Source organism: Cavia porcellus, unplaced genomic scaffold (assembly GCF_034190915.1).
Source record: "Cavia porcellus strain 051 isolate PalLab524CR breed Dunkin Hartley unplaced genomic scaffold, mCavPor4.1 scaffold_18, whole genome shotgun sequence".
In the NCBI taxonomy this organism is placed as follows: Eukaryota; Metazoa; Chordata; class Mammalia; order Rodentia; family Caviidae; genus Cavia; species Cavia porcellus.
Genome location: NW_026947501.1, coordinates 27,720,982 through 27,745,536, shown reverse-complemented (window position 1 = coordinate 27,745,536; position 24,555 = coordinate 27,720,982). Strand labels below are relative to the sequence as shown.

Below are 24,555 nucleotides of genomic sequence, written 5' to 3'. Positions count from 1 at the left end.
ACTTCCTGTTATCCTGCTTTGAAACCCTGTGTCACTTGTATTGTCCTGTTTTGACTGGCTTTATTGTTTTATTTTGCTTGGTTTTATTCTCTTTAAAATTTAAAAAAACAGAAAAAATAAAATAAAATAAAATGTTATTCTGCAGATGATCTCAGCAACCAGTCTGCAACACAGTGAATTATTTTACAGAGGTAAGAGCTGTTGGTTCTGTTAAATTGGGTGTGATGGTACACATCTACAATTCCAGCACTCACGAGGCTGAGGCAGGGAGACTGCTGTGAGTTTGAGGCCAGCCTGAGCTACATAGGAGTTCAGGGGCAGCCTGAGCTACGAAGCAAGATCCTGTCTTTGAAAAAAAAAAATACTGTTTATAGATGGAAAGAAATGCTGACTTTATAGATTTACATAATGAAAATGTAAGGGGAGCATACTCTAAAATTATAAATTTCTCCTGTGTGCCTGCCACCATTGGGGGAAGCCCCAGTGTAGCTGCATGGAGCTGAGCAGCTTGCCCCATGTCCTGCTATCTCCCTGGAAACCTGCAGTCAGAGAAACCCAGGTGCCTGTCCCATTCCTCTACACTGGTGGAGGGGCAGCCAACGTGGTAAGTGCCTGGGACCCCACAATCAGCATGTTGGGAGGAACCACGGAGAATGTCAAGACAAAGGAGCAAAAGGCAGTATCAGACCTCCAGCTTACACAGAACAAGTCTGGGAGATACAGTCAAAGCAAATGGAAGTGACACACCTGAAATCTGCAAGGGGATAGCAACTAACGTAAGGAAACAACTTCATGAGACTGTAAAAGTAATCAGATCAGAAGTAATGTCTCAGGTAAAAGAAGAAATCACAAGCATAATGAAAGAATTGCTGAACATATCTCAAGAAGACACAGATTTAAAAAAAAAAGAGGAGCATAGGAAAATGATGGAAACCTTGAATGCACAATACAGGATGGAATTACAATGCATGAAACAGATTCAAGGAGATAACCAGGAAATTAAAAACTCGATCAAAAGCTGGCAAAATTGCTTGAAAGAGACTGAAAATAAGACTTTTGAGATCTTGAAGAAAGGATCACAGCTGGCGATTGTGAAAGGAAAGATCTCTTAAAAGTAACAAGGAACCAGGAAATAACAATTCAATGGCTGAAAGACGATGCAAAGAAAAATAATTTGAGTGATAGGTATCAGCAAAGCAGCAGGGGTCAACACAAGTGAAATAAAAAGGCTATTTACAGAATAATTAAAAGAAAACTTCCCGAATGATGGTAACCACTGTTAATATCTTACTGTCTTATCTTGAACTCATGTATTGTTTTTATAATTTTGTTTTTTGTTCTGTCTTGTTTTGTTAGATTTTACTGTGTCTGATGATATGGGCAGCTATTTTGAAGATAATGGGATGTATTATGATAACCATGGTTGGTTTCCTATTTTGAAGTCCTATAATGCTTACATTCTTTTGTTTAGATTGGTTTTATTCTGTTCTGTTTGACTTTATTTATTTATTTTGTATTTTTACTGGTACCAGGGATCGAACTCACGACCACAGGCTTACAAGACAGGCACTTATGCCACTGAGCTAAATCCCCAGCCCGTTTGACTTTAAAATGTGTGATGGTATGAACAGCTATTTTGAAGAAAATGAGACATTATAGTAGCCACTGCTGATTTCCCATCATCTTGCTTTGAAGTCCTATCATGCTTTTGTTCTTTTGTTTGGATTGGTTTTATTCTGTTGTGTTTTGATTTTATTATGTATGAATACGGCTATTTTGAAGAAAACAGGAGATATTATTGTAGCCATTATTCATTTCCTGTTATCTTGTTTTGAAGTCCCGTAATGCTTTTACCCTCATTTTGATTGGTTTTGGTCTGTTTTCTATTGTTTGATTTTATTATGTGTGAAGGTATGGAAAGCTATCTTGAAGAAAACAAGAGACATTAAAGAAGGCACTTTTCTATTGTCTTGTTTTGAGGTTCTGTAATGCTTTCATTCTTTTGTTTTGACTGATTTTATTCTATTTTGTTGTTTGATTTTATTGTGTGTAAAGGTATGGACAACTATTTTGAAGAAAATGAGAGACATTATGGTAGCCATTGTTGATTTCCTGTTGTCTTGTTTTGAAGTCCTGTGTTGCTTGCATTGTTGTTCTGATCTGCTTTGTTCTTTGTTTTACTCTCTTTAAAATAAAAAAAAATTACAAATTTAGCATCAGCACCTGCTTTCACAATCTGGGCCTAATGCTTCACTTTCCTATGAGGACTATACCTGAATATTTTATCCCATTTATTCTTTTTTTTTTTTCTAGAGATCAAACTCATGACCTCATGCTTGCCAGGCAAGTGCGTGCTAGTGCTACTGAGCTAAATCCCGGGCCTTCATTTATTCTTTAGAATTAAGAATAGCTGTCATTTTCTTGATGTCTGTGTGGGGAGATGTTCCAGGTTACACTGCCGCCTCTTATTATTTATCTTCTGTCCCCCTATAGTTCTTTTGAAATGCTAATACCTGCAACTTTTTGTTTGGTGTCTATCACTCTGTCCAAGAATGCCAAGTTCGAACAGAGAAAAAGGCCAGCCTTGTGTCAGGAGGAGGAAAGAGAGGAAGAAGGGAGAAAAGATAACGCACAAGGGAGAAATAACCATAAATCCCATATGTATCTGATAAGGGATGCATCAGAATGTATAAAGAACCCTCATAACTCAACAGTAAAAAGGCAAATAACCCAACTGAAAAAGGGGCAAAGGAGTTGACTTTTTCAAATAAGGTACACAACTGATCAATAAATAAATATGTTCAACATCATTCCCCATCAAAAGAATGTATATCAAAACCACAATGAGATAACATCCCATATCCATTAGAAAGGATGTAATAAAAATAACAGATACTAATGAGTGGACTGCAAAATGTGGCATGCCCATAAGATATTAGTCATAAAAGTGAATGAAATACTGATACATATTATAATCTAGATGACCCTTGAAGATATTATGCTAAATAAGCCAATCACAGAAGACTACTTATTATACAATTTCATTTATATGAAATGTCCAGTTTAGATAAATGTCCAGTTTAGGAAGAGAGAAAAATTAGATTTGTGGTCGTGTACGGTTGAGAGTAGGGGAGGACAGGGTATGGGTCTTATTTGTGGAGTGATGTAAATTGTTCTAAAGTTTGATATAGTTTGTAAAGCTCTATGACTATACGAATATAGGACTGTATACTTTAAATGAATGAGTTAGTGTAGTATATGAATTCTATATCAATCAAGTCATAAACATTTTTTTCAAGTGGGGAAAAATTGCTGAACTTTCCCAAGTTTACTGGTTTGTTAGGAAGCAGTCTCACACTACGTTCCCAAAGTATGAATGGCAGAAACAGGTTTCTTTTGTCTTTTAGTGCATGCTAAGTCCCAAATTCTTTTTCCTGTGTACCTGTAGAGCTATCAAGGATGCAGTGGAAATCCACTCGTGGGCCTGCGGGCTTCCTGCAATGGTGCACTTCAACTCCATGGACCCACGTACTTTTTCTCCTGAACAAAATGAATTGCTCTTGAAGCTTGACAAGCAGCACAAAAATTATTTTCTTTTTGTCTTACAGAAATACTCACTCCATAAAGGTCACCTGAAATCCAATGGGTAAAGCAAGCCAGAGTGCCAGAATGACCAACCTTAAATGTCAGATGCTGAACTTTTAGGCTCTTGATGTTTTGTCCCTTTCTTTCTTTTGGCCAAGCTCTTTAGCGCCACAGTAAAGGATAAATTCTTTACCTCTATCCCCTGCACCACTTCCTGGAGGCTGGGTCCTTTTCCCAGTTTTAGGAGCTCACACTTGCATGTCTGCCCACTCCTGAGCTGCTTCAGCTCCCTGCTTCATGCATATCAGGGCTCGGCTCAGGGCTCTCGGGAGCAATTCTTGCCCTGGCAGGTCAGAGGAGACAAGTGAACACAAGGGAAGTTGGGCTGGTAAGGACTCCACAGGAGAAAGGCTAAGACTTTTCTCCTGAAAATTCCTATTCTACTGGGGAGTTCAGAGCAGGCACCAATAGCTACATACTGAAATAAATCAACAACTAGATTAGAAAAATAAGGAAAATTTAAGACAGCTTTATTTTCAAAGTCCTTGACATATATAATATAAAAAAGACAACTGCAAAGTCTAAAGATAGCAGGAACTATACCCCTGAGTGCCTTTCAGGGTACTTTCAGGGTAAAAGGAAGGGGACGGAAAGGTGGGTGGAATAGTCAACGTTTTCTAGCTTCAGAAAGCAGAGAGCCTGGATCACCGCTAAAACATGTAGTACTGGTTACAGATTCTTTACAAAGGTGTTCACCTGCAGGGAAGAGAAAATCCCAGTTAAATTTCACATTTTCAGTGGTTCACCCATGTCAGACAGACAGACAGATACATATATCCCGTTCCAAGAGCTTTTGTTAGGAAAGGAAAATGGGCCGGAGAAGAAATGTGAACTGCCTAGAGCCAGATAGCACCAGGTAGCAGAGCTGGGAAAAGAATCCGAAAGTCTCATTTCCCTAATTTTAGAATACCTTAGAGGAGGAAGTCAGCTGGCAATCACATGTTACAAGTCAATTATTCAACAATTATTAATTCAACATACTTTGGAGACTAGGGACTATATTTGTAACTTAAAAAGGAACCCGCAGGTTTTGGAGTGTAAAATACAATTTGAGATGCAAAGCACAAGACCTAATATACTGAACATGGAAGCAAGGACCAGAGAGATAAAAGTACAACACAGGAAAACGATGAGAAAGCAGGAGCTAAGGTTTTTCCTACCTTTCTGACGAGTTCTTCTTGTTTGGTTACTTCTTTAGAGAAGTCTTCGTTGACATCCAATACCAGCACTGGGATGTTCCGTAGAGCCTCAAAGTGGAGCCTGTAAGAATTATAAACATTTGGGTAATGAGAAAAAAATTTGAGCCATGCTTCACACACTCACCAAATTTTAGTAATTCAGAGAAATAATCTCAATTCACGTAGTTTCTCAATGAAATTACATATAAGCAGCATTTTTTAAAAAATTCAATAAAGTTGGCTTGAAAGAGGAAGGTTGAGATTTTTCTTCAGTTGAGACTAATAATTGAAGGTCAGCGCTCCACACATTTTTAAAGGACAACATGTCAAACCTGAAGAGAGGACAGGAAGAAGCTAGGAACGTCAACTTAGTAAAGCTGATGTTTTCCAAAAGTTTTTTTACCCTTCGTTCTGAGCCAGCTATTGCAATCATCAACCATGATGTTCAATCTAAGGAAATTTTACCAAAAAGGCTAGAGAAATAAAATCTAATATTTAGTATGAAGTTACTGAGTTGGAAAATTTTGAACATTTCCAACCAACCATTTCCTTCCAGGGCTGCATATTGAACTTCTCATTCTGAACAACTGAAAAGCAGGTGTGTCTAATACTGCTCTTTTTTCCGCTTACTTGGTTGTCTTGTGAATAAGCCAGGCTTCGTGCTGATTATGAAGTTGCTCCAGATAGGCCAGCTCAATTCTTTCCTCTTCCTTCCTGGCTCTCTGGTACAATCTCTTCAAACAAACCTAAAAGATAATCAATTCTGAGACTTTGCTGAGTTCACATGCTGTTCTGACTGTCACAATGTAGACGGAGGGGGAGGGGGGGGCTAGTTACTCATACATCTGTCTGTCTACCTGGGTTACCACAGCCATCACCTTGCTTCTGCTGCTTTGTTCTGTTATTCAATCAGAATGTCTACATCATTCTCTCTACTTCCACCTTAAACCTGCTCCTCTGGAACATCCTTAGCTGGCCAGGGGCAGACACCGTCCACCCAGTCAGCCAAGCTAGGACCCTGGAAGGGGCCTTCTTTCCTCTCTTCCCAACCACAGCAGCCCTACAACTCTTTCTTCTCGCTCTGGTCAGTTTTTTCACGTCTGCCCTAATCAGATGCTCACCACCCACATCTGGCAAGGGCATTCTAAATGGAAAGAGGGCAGAAAAGCCCAGGAGCCAACCAGTCGACTGCACTAGTGGTGTGATCTTGGTACATTTTTGTTTCCCACCTCAACCCACCCCGCAGGTCCTGTCAGTTCTGCTGAGGTACAGCAAGAAAACACCTGGCAAAAGCTGTTGTCTCCTTCCAGTGTGTCCCTTCAGTCCGCCTTCCATAGTGCTGCAATATAATGGCATTACCTATTCTGCTTAACATACAGATACAACTACTGCTTACAGATAGAACCACAAGTTCAAGGAAATATAAGAGGCATTATATTTATAAAATGGCAAGTAATTTGAAACATCTTTCATATGATATGTGATCCTTACTCTGGAATGGAATGTGAAATCTGCACAGGCCCACCATAAAACAAAGAGTCGAGGGAGAAAAAGTGAGCCCTGACACTATTTCTCCCGTCCCTCTACTCTGCAGTATGTGCACAATTCTCTTCTCCTGTGTGGGAGAAAGTCTGAAGCACGCTGGCCCAGAGGTGGTGGTGTCCCCTGTTCACCGGTCACACAAGGCTGTCCCTCCTGTCTCCTCAGTGGCCTCAGCTCCTCCCCTGCCTCACGGCTTCAGCCAGATTTGACCTCCTTCCTGTGCACAGGCCAAGCTCCTTCACACCTCAGGACTTTTTCTCCAAATGTTTTTTTTCCTGAATTGCCCTTGATCCTCTCTCTGCGGGGCAAAACACTTCATTAGTTGCCTGTCTTGGAAATGCAGATGGCTTAACCTAATGACTTAGGACTTCCCTCTTTCAAACACTATAAAAATGTAAATTTTATTCTCTAGTATAGTACACAATACTTCCAAAAACATTAGAACGTTACTGTTTTCCTCTTACCTGTAAAATCACATAAGCAAATTTCATTTAGGACTTTATGTGCAGCTTTCCAAACTGAGGAATGCAGTTAAGTCCAGATAAGTCTGGTGGGTTAATACTTCAATTTTTCTTGTCTCTGCGTTTCTTCTAATCAATTTATAATTACCCCAACTCAGATATAGTCCCCATAGTTTGAATTTCATAATTTAGATGATAATTAAAACATATGTAAATCAAGTGCTGAACTGTAGGTGCCTGGGTCCTAAGTGCAGCAATCAGATAAAGGAGTGGGTGACAGGGTCTCACGCGAGCGCAGCGGGTACTCTAATTCCTACTTCTGCAGAGCTGCCCTTTCCTTTAGGGCCTGGCTTACTGAGCACCGCTCTGAGAGGGCAAGTGCTCACAGCCCCGGGAAAGAGATGAACTGGAAGACTGAAGAAGGTTTGCATAGGACACTAGGAAGGCTCAGTGACGTGCTCACCTAACATTTTCATTTCTGATTCCTAGTCTTTCCGTGTCCATCGATCCTTATATTCATTTTTTCTATTTCTGCTTTCCTTCTCTCTGAACTTGCCTTTTTCTTTCCATCTTTCTATTCCTGCATCCTCACCCTCACTTCTGATTGCTTTGAGACTTTCCTCTTATTCCTCTCCTTCTCTAATCAGTTTTTCTTTTTTTTTTTAATCGGTACCGGGGATCGAACTCACAACTGCCTGCTTGCAAGGCAGGTGCTTATGCCGCTGAGCTAAATCCCCAGCCCCTCTAATCAGTTTTTCACTGTGTCCAACTACCCAGTTTTCTTCTCACACAACAACTTAAAAACTTTTTATACATACGCATTCCTTCTATCACCTTTTTAAAAAAGTGTATGAAAGTGTTTCACCAAGCACCTGGGAGACAGAGGCAAGAGGGTAACAGTAAATTCAAGGTCAGCTAGCCTACAGGGTGAGGAAAGGCCAGCTTGAAGTGAAGCATAGTAAGAACCCTGGAGGGACAGGGAGAGAGCAGAGGTGAAGGGTGGGGAGAGGAAAGGAGGAAAGGAGGGACAGGGAGGGGAGAGAGGGAGATACCATACACTCTGTCCTTGTTTTTGTTCACTTAAGAGTATGTCTCAGGGAATGGGGACATGGCTCAGTGTGGTGCAGTGCATGCCTCGCAAGTGCAAGGCCCTGAGTTTGAGTCCTGGTATCACAAAAAAAGTAAGAATACATCTTAGACACTGTTACGTATCAGTACAAAAAGAACTTTCTCATTCAGAGAAAGTTTCAGAGCTTTTTAATTCGTGGTCAGAGCATAATATATTCAACAACTCCTACTAATAAACTCTTGGGCATTTCTACTAATTTGCTATTATAAACAATATTACCTCATACACAGGTTATTTTGTACATGAGTGAATCAATGGAATACTTTTGTTTTGTTTTGTTTGCGACAGGGCCTCACTAGGCAGCTCAAAACCGGCCTGAAAGTCACAGTAATTTTTTTGCCTCATCCTCCTGGGATTACAGGCATGCATCATCATACCTGGCCCCTCAACGGAGTGAACTGCAAGTATTATGGTTAACAGGTCAAAGGTATGAGCACTAAAAACTGTCAAACTGCGCCGTTGGAGGTTTACAAGCAAGTAGTAGGATGTCCAAAAATAACCAAACTACTTAGTTTTCCTCTCAAAGAGAAAAACATTATCTGAATTAGTTAAAATAAGTGCCCTTTACAATATGGCCTTGTTTTCAAGTACACATAAAGATAGAGCAATTTTACATCAATCTATTAAGAAATGTGCGTATTTGTTTTACGATTACTTTAACAGAGCAAACACCCTCCACCTCCAATTAGGTAAACTCCTATTTTGAGCATTTGGCATAATTCTCACTTCATTGGCATAGCTATGACAGATTCTTTAAAAACGTTCTGTGCACACAGTGCAGGAGCCTGGCCCCATTTCACCTTGGTCCGCATAGGGAAGACATGCCTGAAAGGGAACAGCAAGGCTAGTGGAGGTGCAACGGCGGGGGAAGGACTCTACAGCTGCTTTTCTGACCTGCTTGACCCAGGAGGAAGAACTGCTCTTAACTGCTTGGCATCAGAGACAGCAACCGGACTACGACAGCTGGTGGGTCTGGTTACTAGGCATCCCAAGACCCAGTCCCAGATGCCATTTGTTCCCAGGCACCTCCTACATCTGTCTCCATGATTAACAGTCCTATGCAGGTTTTCTTGAGTCACACTGACCAGCTGTGCTTTCCTTGATTCCAAAGGGGTGCAACACTGACACATCTAACTTTTTTTCTTTTTTTTGAGACACAGTGTCACTATGTAGTTCACGATGGCCTTGAACTCACCATGTAGCCTAGACTGGTCTTGAATTTGAGGCATTCCTCCTGCCTCAGCTTCCTGAGTGCTGGGATTATAGACATGTGCCACCATATCTTTTAATAATTTTGAAATTGCAGGCTGGCTCTTCAGAATTGAGGGGACAACTGGTAGAAATGAGCCGAAGGCCCTACTAAGGCCCTTCTCACATACTCTAAACTTACTATTTGCCTGGGCTCCGTGCTGGAATATCAGGCACTGATAAATTTTATGGAGAGATATTTTTACTTCTTTTCTTCCTTTAGGAAGAAAAGAATCTCAAAGAAGAGGTCCATGGCACTTCAGGGAAGGATATGGGCATTCTTGGGTCTAATGCCATCAAAATAGCACAAAAGTCTTTAATCCCAAAGTGAATCAACTGATTTTCATTTCTGCAGTTAAGATCCTCACCCTCCCTTCTTTTTATACCACCTGAAATACTTCAGTTGGTCTCTCCAAGATGACACACCAACCCCCCAATGACAACCCTCATCCTCCTTATCACCACCGCTGCCCCTTTCTCATCAGTCATGTGATGTGCACCAATAAACACAAAGAACACTTGCTTGCTTGCCTTGTGGGTCCCTGCCCAGTCCCAGAAACAAGAGCCTGTGAGTTGGCTATGCAGTCATGTTTTGCTCTCAGCAGCGAGTCAGCTCATCTTTTCCCTGGCTCTTCCCAGCATGGTTTCCTGGTACCAAGCTGGGGCTAATTCCCTCTCTCTTGGAACAGATTAGGTCAGCACTGTCTCCTCCTTCTCTTTCTCTCTCTTGGGGTGGGACTCTGCATTTATTTTTTAAAATTTTTTATTAAATGTGTATTAGTACCCATCTGCAGTATGGAATGTTTATATTCTTGAAGTAGAGTTGATACATGTATATAACACATTTTAATTCCTTTTTTAAATCCCTTTCCTTCCCCACTTGCCCTCTTCCATCTCTTGATCCCCTTCCCATTGGAGAAAGATCTAGCTTCCTACTTCCTATTATCTGTCTTTTACTTTGTTCTTTATTTATAATACATGTTTCTCATATAAAAGAAACCATGCAATAGTTAAGCTTGTGTCTGATTTGTTTCATATAACATTATGGTCTAGAGGGGCATCTATTTTCCTAAAATGATTCATTTTACTTTCTTTAGGGCAGAGCAGCACTGCACTGTGTGTGAATACTGTCCCTTCTCCTACTCCAGCAATCTCTTACTTCTTTCAGCGCAGACATCCCATGATTCCCACTGGAAACCTGACATCTCTTCAAATTCCAACCGAAGCTGTCGTTCTGCTCAGCTCCACAGCACTCTTTCTCCTCCTTGGTCCAGGCCATTAGCCTTCCTGGGAGCAGTCTCTGATATACATCCGGAGTGATGGAGACGATGCCCAATCTGCTTTGGCTTGTTTATTGCTCCACAAGGCAGATCCTTCTATGCACAATCAACAGCTCGACTATACTGCAGCATGTAGGAAATATGGTGCTCAGTGCTAGAATGGAGGTATCTGCCCATTGCTTTCTGCAGTCTGGTAATGTCTGCTCTCTAACTTCTCCGACCAGAAAATTAAGGGCTTGCAGAATGTCTCTTAAAAGGATTTCCTACTGTCCTTAAGTCTAACCCCTTACGTTCAAAGTTACCTGGGGAGCAGCCTGTAGATAGATGAAGCCATGTAAGGAGAGCCGGCTGGCAAACTCCCACAGGAGAAAAGAATGCCAGTCCTGATAGATATGCCATTCAACATCACTGAGGGAACCATTTTCAAAAAGGTTCTTTGCAAAGATGTACCTGGTTAGAAATGTAAGTGGGATGGGGTGGCAGCGGGGAGAGTGGAGGAAGAATGGGAAATGGAATGAAAAGCACAAGAGAGAGAGAGAGAGAAACAGAAAAATCAATAACCAACTTGTTCCATGTTTGTTCAGACCACTTAACCTTTCTAGCTCCTCATCAATCCTTAAGCAATCTGAATTCTTAACCCTCAGCTCCCTCCCTCTTCAACAGTTTGATGGGTAATGGCACCTAGAATTAAAGGCTGAAACCACAGCTTTTGAGATGGAGCAATTCACTGGGGAAGAAAAAAAATAAAAAGACAGACAGACAGACAGATACTGGACGAGGACCACCTTGACCCATGACAAATTTCCCTGCTAGAAACCAGTCAGAGGATATAGCAGATGGGGCACATAAACTTGAACTTCTGAGATTTCCTTATTATTCTGGCAAGGCTCCTCCACAAAACCACCTACAACATTTCATTTAAGTACCAAATTCTTTCAAATCTCCAAGCTTCCTTCTCTCTAGCTAAGAAGTGGAAAAGCACTGTCTTTATGTGGTGTCACTTATAGAGGAGGAAATGCGTTTTCCACTGACCTCAGTGTTACCAAGAAAGCAGACTGTCCTCCAGGACTCTTACTAGCTTGCTTCTGCTGCTGAGCTTCTGAGTCAGACAAAAGAAAGCAAAAGGTAAAAATCAAACCTGCCTTTTCTCTTGCTTACTTTCACAAAAAAAGGAGGATCTGATAAGTAAGAAATCAAAGCTAAACAGAAACCATGGCTTCAGGTACCTTGATACAAAATGACAATTTCTCTTTAAGAGTGACCTCCAGTTTGTAAGGCAATACCCAGCAACTGGCCACTTGTGGGAAAATGAAATTCAAAATCCTTGTGTAGGAATCGATCAGAGAAGTACAGAGTTAAGGCTGTGAGTGCCATCCTTGAGAGCAGGTCTCAGTGTAACTCTGCAGGATCTAATCCTGACTCTAACATTCACTAGCTATGTTACCTTAGGAAGTGACCTGAACTCACTCTCAGTTCACTGCCTTAACTGTGTATTTTACTCATAAAGTCCTTTGAAGAATGTTCTGGTTTATATCTACATGTCCTCCCAAAGCCTCATATGCTAATATATGGGTGTGTGATCATGGGCTCATGGGTATGTGATACTAGATTAGTCCACTGGTTTTTGTTTTGTTTTTTGAAAGAAAAAAAAAGCAATAAAAACAATGGTACAAAATTTCAAAATATGATTATAGGAGAGTAGCAATGGTTAGTACATTGTATATTATTATCTTCAAAGTAGTTGTCCATATTACAAAGTACAGGCATGAAAAATTGATCAAACAATATAGGCACAAATATTTCTTTTCAATGAACTAATAGCAACTATTAGTATAACTATCTTAACTATTTTGTGAATATATGTATTTTTTTTATTTTTTCTTTTCCCTTCTTTCCTTTCCCCCATACCAGTTTCTCTTTCCTTTTGAACAGTTTCTTCTCATTTTGCAAAATATCTACTATATATTTTGGATCTTACTTTTTCAGCTTCTTACAATAGAGGAAACAACATGATATTTACGTATGCACGTGTGATTTCACTTATGAGTATGGTCTCAAGTTGCATCCATTTCCCCATAAATATCTCAAGTTTATCTTTCTTTATAGCTGAGTAATACCACATCTTTTAAATCTGTGCCTCAGTTTATGGGCATTCGGGTTGTTTCCAAGATTTAGCTATTACAAATTATGCTGCTATAAACATGGGTACACATATATCACTGTGGTATGATGTTTTCATTCTTCTGGGAAGATACCCAGAAGGTATGGGTCAAATGGGACCTTTAATCCTAGTGTTTTGAGGAATCTCCACACCAATTTCCAAAGTGGCATACACTCAACCAACAGTGGAGAAGGGTTCCTTTTTCCCCACAGCCCCTCCAGCATTTCTTATTGATTGATTTTATGATGATAGCCATTCTTTCTGGGGTGAGATTAAATCTCAGTGTTATTTTAATTTGCATCTCTTAAATGAACATTTTCTCATGTATTTATTTGCTATTTGTATTTATTTACCTGAGAAGTGTGTGTTCACACTGATAGGTTTATAGTTGGGAGGTGAAGCCTGGTGGGAAGAGATGGGTCACTGTGGGTGTGACCATGGAAGATATACATATATACATATACATATATATAATACGTATATATTCCCTCCTGTCTTGATGGCTGCTGCTCCCTGCCTGCCATGCTGCCCTGCCTTGAACTGGCTGGCTATGAACTGAATCTTCCACAAACTGAGTTAAAATAAAATTTTCTTGTTTTAAAATGTGGGTGTTAGGTACTTTGTCCCAGCGATGAGAAAGTAACTAAGACAAAGAGCAACTTGCACAGCACCCAAGGTATCTTTTAGTTATAATTAAAATGCTTTTTGCTAGGCTATGAAAAGGCTAATTTGGAAATACTAAAAGTAAACTCATCCAGTTTGGTATCATCTAGCTATAGTCTAGTTGAAGACAATGAACTCAAGTTCTGAAAAATGTTCAGCTTCTTCAAAGAAAAATAGATGAAATTTCCATCTTATATAGAAAAATTAATAAGTCCTATAAAAAGGGCCTTGCTGCTCCCCAGAATGAGCACTTCACCTACGCCCCCCAAGCTAATCCTGATGGGTGATGAGGGGACAGGAGGGGGAGGTGCTAAGCACTAGGGGAAGGAAGCTTCTGCAGTCCATATTCAGGTCCTGTGGAGAACAAAGCTTAAGTACCTAACAGCTGAGGCTTCTGTTCTAAAACCACATGTTCGACTTCCCTTTAACGCAATCCAAAAAGTCTTAGATTTCTTCATCCTTGTACTCCACTCTCCCAAATAATGCTCCATGCTCCCCTTTTGGGACACAGACCACACCACATAAGCATGAGTCCAGTCCCTGCTGAGCTATGATATTTATGACCAGGAATAGGTCTGCCTTCTCTGTTGCAACCCCAGGATCAAGCCTAGTACCCAATAAATCTGTGTTGAGTAAACAAATAAAAAGATGTTCCCCCTACCCTGACCATCTCACACTGCACTACTGAGACACAACCCCAACCCCTAGAATGAATGTTTAAAATAATGAAAAAGGTCTAAATTGGCCTCCAGGATTAGAATTTGTGATTATCCTTTTTAATCTCAAAAATGCCCTCTCTGATGAAAGCATCTGAAATGCTATAGCTCCCCATAGTGTCATCAATTCTTACCTCTTTCTTTATAAGTAAACATTAAGATTTAGGTAGCTTCTTAACAAAGCATTTCTAATTAACAAAATATTTCTATTTCTGTTTTCCTCTCAGAATAATCTTGCATGCTACCTCACTAAGGGTTTAGAATTCAAAAGATCAACTTTGTATGTTTCCAAGCAACCCAGGTGATTATATGTAATTCAGCTTCCTAGTCCAAGAGACAAGGCTTCGCAAAGAGAAGCAAACAGGCAGCAGCATAGCTAAAAGTGGAGAAAGAACTACAACTCAAGAGCACATCCATCATGATGCACACATTCAGCTTTCATAAAGTGTAGGTTCCCAGGGCCTAGAAAGAAGGAATGTGTACTCCCCAGAGTTTTGTTTCACATCTTAACATGATTCTGAGGCTAAGTCAGAACAAGCACAGTGAACCCTCTTATTTCTTTTTTCCAGAAGGCTTTATGAGAGCCCCAAGAAGCAGAACTAGTTTATCTAATTTAGAATTAAATGGGTAAGTGACTGAATGTCTTCAGCAGTGAATGGACAATGAAAATGCAGTCCTTTTCATTCTGATAGATCAACAGGGCTTAAGTAAGATAGAATTTTGCTCAAAAGGACCATTTCACTGACAAAAGTCATTTACAAACCTTCAAATACAAAAAACCTGGCAAGTGTCCTGACCAACCACCTGCCTCCATCTCCAGGAGTCCTAACCCAAGTCACTCTCTGGGCTCTGAGGCAGAGCCAGGAATTCAGCATGGCTAGACTACTTCTTCTAGGACAGATGGGCTTGGCTCCCATGCTAGCGGCTGGTCTCACTAAATGTGACCTCACATTTCACTCTTCCAACGTGGTCAGGATGAGCCCTTCCCTTGAAGTGAAACATGTACTTGTTTTTAACTCTACACTCTAGAGAACAGCGATCCCTGTCACAAAGAGTTAAAAACAAAACAAGACAAAACAAAAGGCTAAACTGAGACAGAAACTAATTTCATGATATGCTATTTTTGCCTAGACATTCTTTCTCGATGAATAAAAAAAGACAAATAGATATTTTGTGATCATTTTAGGAATACAAATTTTAAATCCATCCACTTTTTTCTTAAAGGTAATAACCAACCATCTGGTTTCTGAGAACATGCACTACTACTACCTGATCTATTCTGTGCCTTTTAGCATGTAATGGTTATAGTAGGCCTCTGTGCAGTAAAATAAGGAAACATAAGGCAATTAGTGGCTCTGTGGGAAATTCAATGCCTTTAGTTTATGAAAAACATAATCTCTTTTTGACATATACAAATATGATAGCTCAGCAGAACTACAACTCTGGACAAATCTGTATAAAGCTGCCTTTACAAAGAAGAAAAGTTTTCAAAGCACAATCTTCAATAACTAAAATAACACATGGGCTGTGAAGGAAGAGAAAACACAGACCTGGACAAGGGGCATGTGACTGCAGCGGGCCTGGCATCCTACCTGTCACTGTACACAGACCTCTCAAAGATCTGTACGGGCTGCTTGGCCTGTAAAAGCTTCTCAGGGAAGAGCTCCAGCTGTACCTTCAGGCGGCTCATAAAGGAACATGTCTGGAATGTGTAGGACCATCGTGCTGGCTGCTGGTACATCATGTCCAGCAAGTTTCCCAGGCTTCGGGTAGTTTGGCCCTAGAGAGGATTAAAAAAGGGGAGAATTTCCTGTAAGGTATATAGGAAATGAGAAAATTTAATACTCAATGCAAGAAGAAATTATGCATCTTCTTCCACTAAAGAAATATAATTAGATCCTTCTGCTTGGCTGAAATCATAAAATCAAGGAAGAGATTTTCCTACCTCATTAGAGAATAATCTGATTGAGGAAGACGATATGCTATACACAGAATTAACACATTCACTGATAGATGGATTTGTGGAGTCTGTCTGGAGAGGAGTTAATGATCAATAATCATCTAAAATTCTACTTTGATCAAACTTTTCTATTGTAACACTATAGTGTTTCTTTTTTGAGATTCCATCTGTGGCTATTTCTTTCTAAAACTTTAAAGCAGACAAGAAAGCAATTGCTTATTTGAAAATCTAACCAACCAAACAAAAACAAAATCTTCTAGAGAGTGAACTGTAATTTGAAGTTTCACTTATTTAGTATATGCAGGTAGGAACAAGGCGGGGATACTCAGGATCCCCAGATTCTTTTCTGGACTCTGCACTGATTTAATGCAAAACTGAGTTTTGTGCAAAGCACTTTGGATCTGCATTTATTCATGCGAAGCATTCACTGAATCATTAACTAACGGCCTGCATAGATGAAGTGCAATGTGGGTTAGGGGTACACAAGGGGTATAGAAAAAGGAAGTAACACATGTCAATGTTCACTGTGTGATATTATCTCATTTAATCTTCAAAACAACTTCATGAGGAAAAGTTACTGTGTCCATTTTCCAGAGGGGAAAGCCTAACTTATTTCCTAAGGTCTCATGGAGTTAAGTAAGTGTTGAATTTCTCCAATTCCTTCATTTTAGTACCTCTCAGTAAAAGTAAAAGACATGGTTTCTAGACTCAAAGAACTCATCATACAAATGGGAAGGTGACGATTAAGATATAAATAGCTCGAATATAAGGCAGATCACACGATAAAGAGACAAATCATAAAAGGTAGAGGGAATCCCAGGTTTCAGAAAAAAAAGAGGAAAAGGCCTTAAACTGCAAAGTAAATGATGTGTGGAATTTTCATTGATGGAAATGGAGATTAAGGAGACAGCATTTTGCTGGGCATAATGGTTTATATGCTTATAATTCCAAAATACAGGAGGCTGAGGTAGGAGTACTTCTGTGAGCTCCAGGCCAGCTTAGGCTACATAGTCAGTTCAAGACAAGCCTGAATTATACATGGATACCCTGTCTCAAAACAAAACAAAGCAAAACAAAACTACATAGCATTTCTGGTGAAGACAAACATCTGGATTGCAGGAGGCAAGGTTAAACTAGAAGTGGTCCAAGCTGCCTAAAAAGCATTCTTGGATTACACAGAAGGGTTGTAGCCCTTTAAAAGGCTTTAGTAGAAAGCAATGTGTATAAAGGTGAGTGGATCTATGAACTATTTAACTCAGAGGTATGTTCAAGATTTCTCTCCTTCCAAAGCTTTAGTGAACAAACACATACCACCCTCACAAATGGCCCCTAAAAGCTGCACATTGGAGAAAAATTGGACTCTCAAGTCTCTGATGCTATGCATTACTGGAGAAGACAGGAATAGCCATGGTGTCACACAGTTCCGTACCAAGAGGTAGACTAGGTGTGGGCTATGAATCAGTGGGTTTAGGGCTATTAGAAGAATGGCCTGGAAGAAAAATCACTTACATAATTTCCTATAGAATTCATCTCAGCTACAGTCCAAATAAAAACATCTCCTCAAATGTATAAGCAAATAAAATGATAATAACTGAATATAAAAATAATCTGCAACTCAAAAGGAGAGAGGATCAGTCTGTAGGCTTAGGCAGAAAGAAATGTCTGAAACAGGAAGAAAATCAAAAATATTTCAATGGAATCTAAATAAGAAAATAAGCCAAAAAATATACAAAAAGAAAAAAAAGGAACACTATGAAGACATTGTTGGAAATGAAGAGACACAACTGCCAAAGAAAACACTCCAGAAATACAGTGACTAGAAAACTATGCACTATAGCAAACACAATTAGCAAATCCAGCCAGGTATGGCGGCACATGCCTGTCATCCCAGCACTTGGGAGGCTGAGACAGAAGAATTGCTGTGATTCTGAGGCCAGCCTGGGCTCCATAGTGAGTTCAAGACCAGCCTGAACTACACAGCAAGTCTCTGTCTTAAAAAACAAAAAATCAAAACAAATTAGTAAGTCCATACTAAATCCAATCAGTAGATCCAATTTGATCCATACTGAATAGCAACTTAAATTCTCCCTGCACTAACAGAAAAAGGGCATACAATTATGAAAAAAAAAGACATGTTATGATATCCAATATACAGGATAATGGAGCTATAAGGTATTTTTTTTTAATCTGTATTTTTTTTCTTTCCTCTAGAGAGGTACTTCAAGATGTAATGTCAGTTGTGTTCTACCTGCCAGCACTTAGGACAAATTATTCTTTTTTGAGGCAGTCCTGCTATTCAGTTCAGGTTGGCCTTAACCTCATAGCAATCTTCCTGCCTCAATCTCCTGAGAGCTGGAAGTATAGGTGTGTGTCACCACACCCTAATCACAACAATTTTGTATCAAACAATTGACAAAGGGTGCTAGATTATCTCTTACGACTTTAATATACAGTTGGCCCTTCATGATCTACAGTTCTGCCTCTGCAGATTCAACCAATAGACTGAAACTATCTAAAAAAACAAAAATTATGTTTTTACAGAACACATATACTTTACTCCTATCCTTATTTCTTTTTTTTTTTTTTGTCTTTTTCCTTTTTATCAGTACCAGGGATCGAACTCACGACTACCTGCTTGCAAGGCAGGCGCTTATGCCGCTGAGCTAAATCCCCAGGCCCCCCCCTTTTTTTTGTCTTTTTTCTTCTTATTTCTTAATATAGCATACATTCTTACATAGCATGTACTTTGTATTATGTATTACAAACAATCTAGAGGTGACTTAGAGTATACCAGGGGAAGTCCTCCAATTAATCCCCTGCAGATACTGAGGGACTACTGGACTCCTGGCTCAGACAAAGCCACCTAATCAAGCAGACAATTTTCCTTCTCAAGAGAGCAGAGTTCAGAGTATTAGACAAAAAAGGAATAGATGAAAACTTCTACCCATAAGGTACACATCTCTGTCACTACTGAAAATCACTAGCTGTTTAACAGATATATATGTTTTCTTGAGATGTTTGGGAATGAGGAAAAAGTTCCATGGTACAACTAGGAGACCTAATTAAGAGTACACCTGATGAACAGAAACTATTATCAAGAAAAAAAATTAAGGAAAGTATTGAATGCCACTAGAAAAATTCACTGAGTACTAAGAAAGACTATTGTACATACATACATACATATGCACAGATGTACCAGTGCACAACATGGACACACAGGGGACCTACTGCAGCAAAAAGTAAAAGTTCATTAAAAATAAAACAAACAACCCCCCAAAAAACTTCAGGAAGGGGAAAAAGAGACAAATTACTTACAAAGAAAAAAGGATTCCAAGAATATAACACATTCCTGCAACAGAAGCTACTAAAGATGATTTTAGACAAGCGACCACTCAGAAATTATTTATAGCACTTGCCTAGGTAGTATTCCTTCTGGGAAAAACAAAATAAAAAAAAAAGCAAAACTCTAGAATGTATCCCCAACCAACTGGAAAATAAGTCAAAATGAAGAAAAGCAGCAGTCAAGGAGCAAACACTTCACTACAAATTAAGGTAGTTGTGTGTATTAATGCCAGTTTAACAGTTATTTAATAGTTAAGAGAAATTCTATTAATCAAAACATTCAGTTTGTAACATCTCACCTGATTTCAATACACCTGAGGATGGAGTCTGGAAAAGAAAGCAATAGAAAAGGTCTACAGATATGTCCACAGATACGCCATTAACATTTTGGTAGATCTAAATATGTATATTTAACTGTTCTCTGAATGGAGAGAAAAATGAAAAAAAATGAAAAAAAATTTACGAGAAGGAGAAAGAAAAAAAAGAGGTGAAGAAGGAGAAAAGGAGGAACAGGAGGAGAAAAATGAAAAGGAAAAGAAAGTACAGAATAAGATGTCAGACATAATCACAATAAAAGAAAAAATTCTCAATAAAGGCAAACTGTCATAAAAGAAACACCTAGAACAAAATATTACTTGAAAACAAAGGGAAAGTGAAATCTATCATGTAGATATAAATAGAAAGAATGCATATGTTGTATATTAAGGAAAAAGCATTAAGTGCTATAAAGGCTTTTTAGAAAATACTGTAAAATAAAAAAGATTTAACAAAGAAGTCATGACTCTTTACACAGGGAATACTAAAGTGATAAAACATAATATAAAGTGAAGCCAATTCAAAATACAAGAAAATGTTTTTATGTTTATCACTTCTATATAGGTTATGTGAGTATAATCTGTAGCTATCACATATTTTTAAATCAAGTTATTTTCATTGGATAGAACCGAACACAGGTGACTAAGAATAGGGTGTCCTCTATTTCTTCTACCTATCTCTCATTCATTCATTCTTCATTCCTGCCTACTTCTGGAATTTTTTTTTTTTTTTTTTTGAGACAGGATCTCGCTGTGTAGTTTTAGGATGATCTTGAACTCATGGAGATCCTCCTGCCTCAGTCTCCCAAGTGCTGGGATTACAGTTGTGTACCACCATGTCAAGCTCAATTTCTAGAATACTCAAGCAACTCCTTGTTGTCAGACTTCCTCAAGGGACAATGATGATGACAACAACAGTAACAGCAACAAAAAGGAGACTGTAGATATGCAGACTTGAAGTAATTTTTTAAAATATTATTTTGGGTTCTGTGACATTGTTGTGGAAATTTAAAGGTATGCAATATTTAATTCAGGCATGTACCACAAGTTTATGGTAGACTACACCCCGGGGTAGGGTCAAGGCATCCTGCTTCTGTCAGCAAACTCCTTAGCTCCTAAGTCTACTATGTCTGAACTGTGGTTTCTTGTTTATCCTTTTTTCCTTAGTTGGATTGTAAGCTATGACCTGTCAACCTGAGAATCTTTAAAGTATGATTCAAGTATTGTTGTACTCTTTACCATGTATTTAAAAAGTTTTAAAAATACAAAGAAAAGAAATAGGATCTAAAGTTAAAAACACAAACAAAGACAAAACACAAATTTCAATACATCTGTCAAAATTTAACAGAAGAAGAGCCCCAAAAGGACAAGTCAGGGAACTAAATGATTAGTTTTTCCACCTATCTGAATTCAGGATACATCTTCAACAATTATTAAATTTAGATGTTTCCACTATTCCTTAGAATCCTCTTATAAACAATGGCACCTTAAACTGGGTGTGGTGGTGCACTCAGCACTCAGGAGGCTGAGGCAGGAAATTCATTGCAAATTCAAGACCAACCTGGGCTACAAAGTGAAGTCAAAGCCAGCTCAAACTGTGTAGCAAGACCTTATCTCAAAAAGACCATACAAACCAACCAACCAACCAACCAACCAACCAACCAAAAACCAGACTACTAATTACTATCCATAAATACAAATATTTAAAAAACAAAACAAAGGCATCTTAACACTGAAGTTCATAGTGCACTTACCAAAATTGATTATTCATAAACCATAAAGAAAATCTTAAAAGTTACCCAACCTAGGAATTATTAAGCCACATTGTCTAACTATAACAAAAATCAAAGTACAAACAACAGACTAGCGCACAAAGATCTACTAAAAAGTGCAAGATGCTTTAACTACTGAGCAAAGAATAAATCAAAAGTACAATTATAAACTCTTCAGAAATTTCAGTCAAAACTTTATCAAAATCTCAAAATAGGGCCTACGCTTGCCCAGTGTGGTGGCGCATTCCTGTAACCCCAGCACTTGGGAGGCTGAGTCAGGAGGACCATCAAGTTCACAGCCAGCCTGGGCGACGTAGTGAGTTCAAGGCCAATGTGCTCTACAAAGCAAGACTCTGTCTCAAAAACGAAAACAAAATGGATCAAAGCTTACTCTATAAAGACAATTTCTAGTTGCAGCTGCTTTTACTATTAAACTGGTAGAGGGACACAAAAACTAATCATTTAGCTGCAAAAGGTTTATAAAGTGCAAAGAAAATTTGAGGAAAAAAATGAATAAACTCAAAGGCAAAAATTAATGATTCAGAATGCAAGTCCCAATAGAATTAAAAACAAAAATCCACTAATTGGAATTTTTTAAAGGAGAAAAACTAGATAATCATCTATCAAATCTGTTTCTTCCCGAAATATTCATGCAAATAGGAAACATTAGACAGAAAAATATAATAATTCTAGACACAGAAGACTACAAATATAAAGTACTAATTTTATAACATTAAATTTGAAAATCTCACTAAAAGTACAATTTTCTTGGAAAACAAATTACCAAAATTGACCCAAGAGGGAATAAAAACGAACAAAAAAGAAACAACCCTTGAGGAATAATCACTGAGGGAAAAAACAGCTGCTAATAACTATGCTCCTAAGTATCACTTAATCCATATAACTTTAAAGATGATTTCTATTATATCTTCAAGAAATGGTAATTCTTATGCTAAAAATGATGCAAAACTTAATTTGCTTTTGAAACCCCAGTGGTAAAACTTGTTAAGAACTGTCCACACAAACAGTAATACCAATTAAACGTAGATGCAAAATTGCAACAATATATTAAAAAATTAATGGAACAATACTACAATGACAAAAGTTTATTCTAGAAATTTAAGGATGGTAACTATCAAAACTATGACTAAGAGATTAAAAAAGAAAACCCTGGGGGCTGAGGGTGTGACTCAGTGGCAGGGAGCCTGCCTAGCACGTTTGAGGAACTGGGTTCAATCCCTAGCACCCATGATAATCTCACTAGATGCTGAAGAGGCTTTTAATGAAAATTCAACTTTTGATTCTGATAAAAACAGTTAACATCCTAGTAAAAAGAAGGGCTTTTCCTCTGCATGCCCTATTGAAATGAATAACCAACAGAGGAACTTAAAACTAACAAACTAGAAGTAACTTCATTGAAGACAGAACAAAATAAGGGTAACTACTCTCACACTCTTAATTAATATTATTCTTGAAGTTTTACCTAGAAGAAGAAAATAGAGATGAGGTTTGGAAAACTCTTCCTAATGATTACTACTTAGAGACAACTATCATTTTATAAAATTCCAAGCACACATAATCCGAGTACTTGGGAGTCATACAAGTCAAATATATAACAATCTGCTGTTTTCCTTCAAATCTGTGACAATCAATTTGAAAAGATAATGGGGGAAAATACAAGTCACCATAACAATAGCATATATATTCCTCTCAGGGATAAACTAAACAAGAAAACTATGCAGACAAGTAGCTAACCATTTGTGAAAAAATAAACAGTTCTACCACTTTTAAAGTCATCTAAAGCATAAGCAACAGAAAGACATATAGGTGGGTGCTTTTAAAATCTTGGATTTTGAAAGATTTTTTTAACACTTTAGTATCAAAGACACTAACTATAAAGAAACAGATGCACAGATCTGACTACAAAATTAAACTATTAAATTTCAAAATGTATCACATATAAAGACAAAAGAAGGGCCCCGGGATTTAGCTCAGCAGGATAAGTACCTACCGGGAAAGCGCGAAGTCATGCGTTCAATCCCCGGTACCAAAAAAAAAGATAAAAGAAAAATGACACATTGGGCAAAATTATAAATAATATGTGTAAGAGTTAATTATTATACACATACTGAGCTCTCACGAGGCTACTGCAAAAAGATCTCAATAAGGAAAAAAGCAGCAAGAGGTGAACAGACAATACACTGAAGGATAATAAATGGATAAGAATACGTTCAACTCATTGGTAATCAAAAACATAAGATTTTCTTCTTGTTCACATTAACAAGGATAAAAGGAATAGTATCTAGTATTGCTGAGAGTATAAAGAAATCGGTACAATTTTTCTGTAGGGAAATTTTGTAAAACAATATAAATCTCAATAATGTAGACTAATTTCTGGATATCATAATTTCAGTTCTAACTTACTCTAAGAAAATACACAAGTTGAAAGGTTCTTGCCCTAGTATAAATCACTATACAATTATGCTGGTGGTCTAACGTGCCCCAAGGCCAACGCAGGAACACTTACCACTTCCTGCTTCTTCTTCAGCCCAAATTGCAACTCCCTTCCTGTCTGCACGCACAGAGAATTCCAATCAGTTCCTCACGCGTCATCAATGCTGCCCCATGCACCACTTCTGATCAGAGGTCATATAACCCTCTGCCTCTCGGTATCTGGTTGAAAAAGACAGCCCAACCACCATGGGTTGTGTGCGCCTTTCCACATCGTCAACTCAACAAACCTTTCATTTTGTACTTTTTGCTTCTCTATTGCGTATTGCGCCAGAATACTTTTAACATAAGTACACAAAATTTGGCTATTAATAAAAAAAGATCCGGGCTGGGGATTCAACTCAGCGACATAACCACCTGCTACAAGGGATATTTGTCATTGAAACATTGTTAATAATGTGCAGAAATTAGAAAACTAAATAAACCAGTTCACAAAGGACTGGATAAATGATAATTCCATATTATGAAGAGTACTATAGCCAACAGCCATTAAAATGACATTACTACTAGAGTTTACCTGGTAAGCGACATGTAGGTGACAATCACTTTTTGTTTGAGACAGGCTCTTACTAAATTGCCCAGACTAGCCTTGAATTCTTGATCCTCCTATTTCAGTCTCCCAAGGTACTGAGA

General features: G+C 38.5%; 1 protein-coding gene across 4 annotated transcripts in view; it reads right to left on the bottom strand.

Annotated features, from left to right (window-relative positions):
• Positions 1-4,094: 4,094 nt before the first annotated feature.
• The window catches only part of Dguok (deoxyguanosine kinase), a 33,390-nt gene continuing 12,929 nt past the window's right edge, over positions 4,095-24,555 (bottom strand). For 2 of the 4 annotated variants that reach the window (XM_063229604.1, XM_063229608.1), the window contains 5 exons: positions 15,616-15,803; positions 10,786-10,933; positions 5,454-5,569; positions 4,806-4,905; positions 4,095-4,341 (listed from right to left, as the gene is read on the bottom strand). In XM_063229604.1, the coding sequence (XP_063085674.1) occupies positions 4,315-4,341; positions 4,806-4,905; positions 5,454-5,569; positions 10,786-10,933; positions 15,616-15,803 (579 nt within the window). In that variant the 3' untranslated portion in view covers positions 4,095-4,314. Of the gene's footprint in view, positions 4,342-4,805; positions 4,906-5,453; positions 5,570-10,785; positions 10,934-11,515; positions 11,583-15,615; positions 15,804-24,555 lie in introns of all 4 variants that reach the window. The other 2 variants (XM_063229606.1, XM_063229607.1) reach the window with 2 other exon arrangements.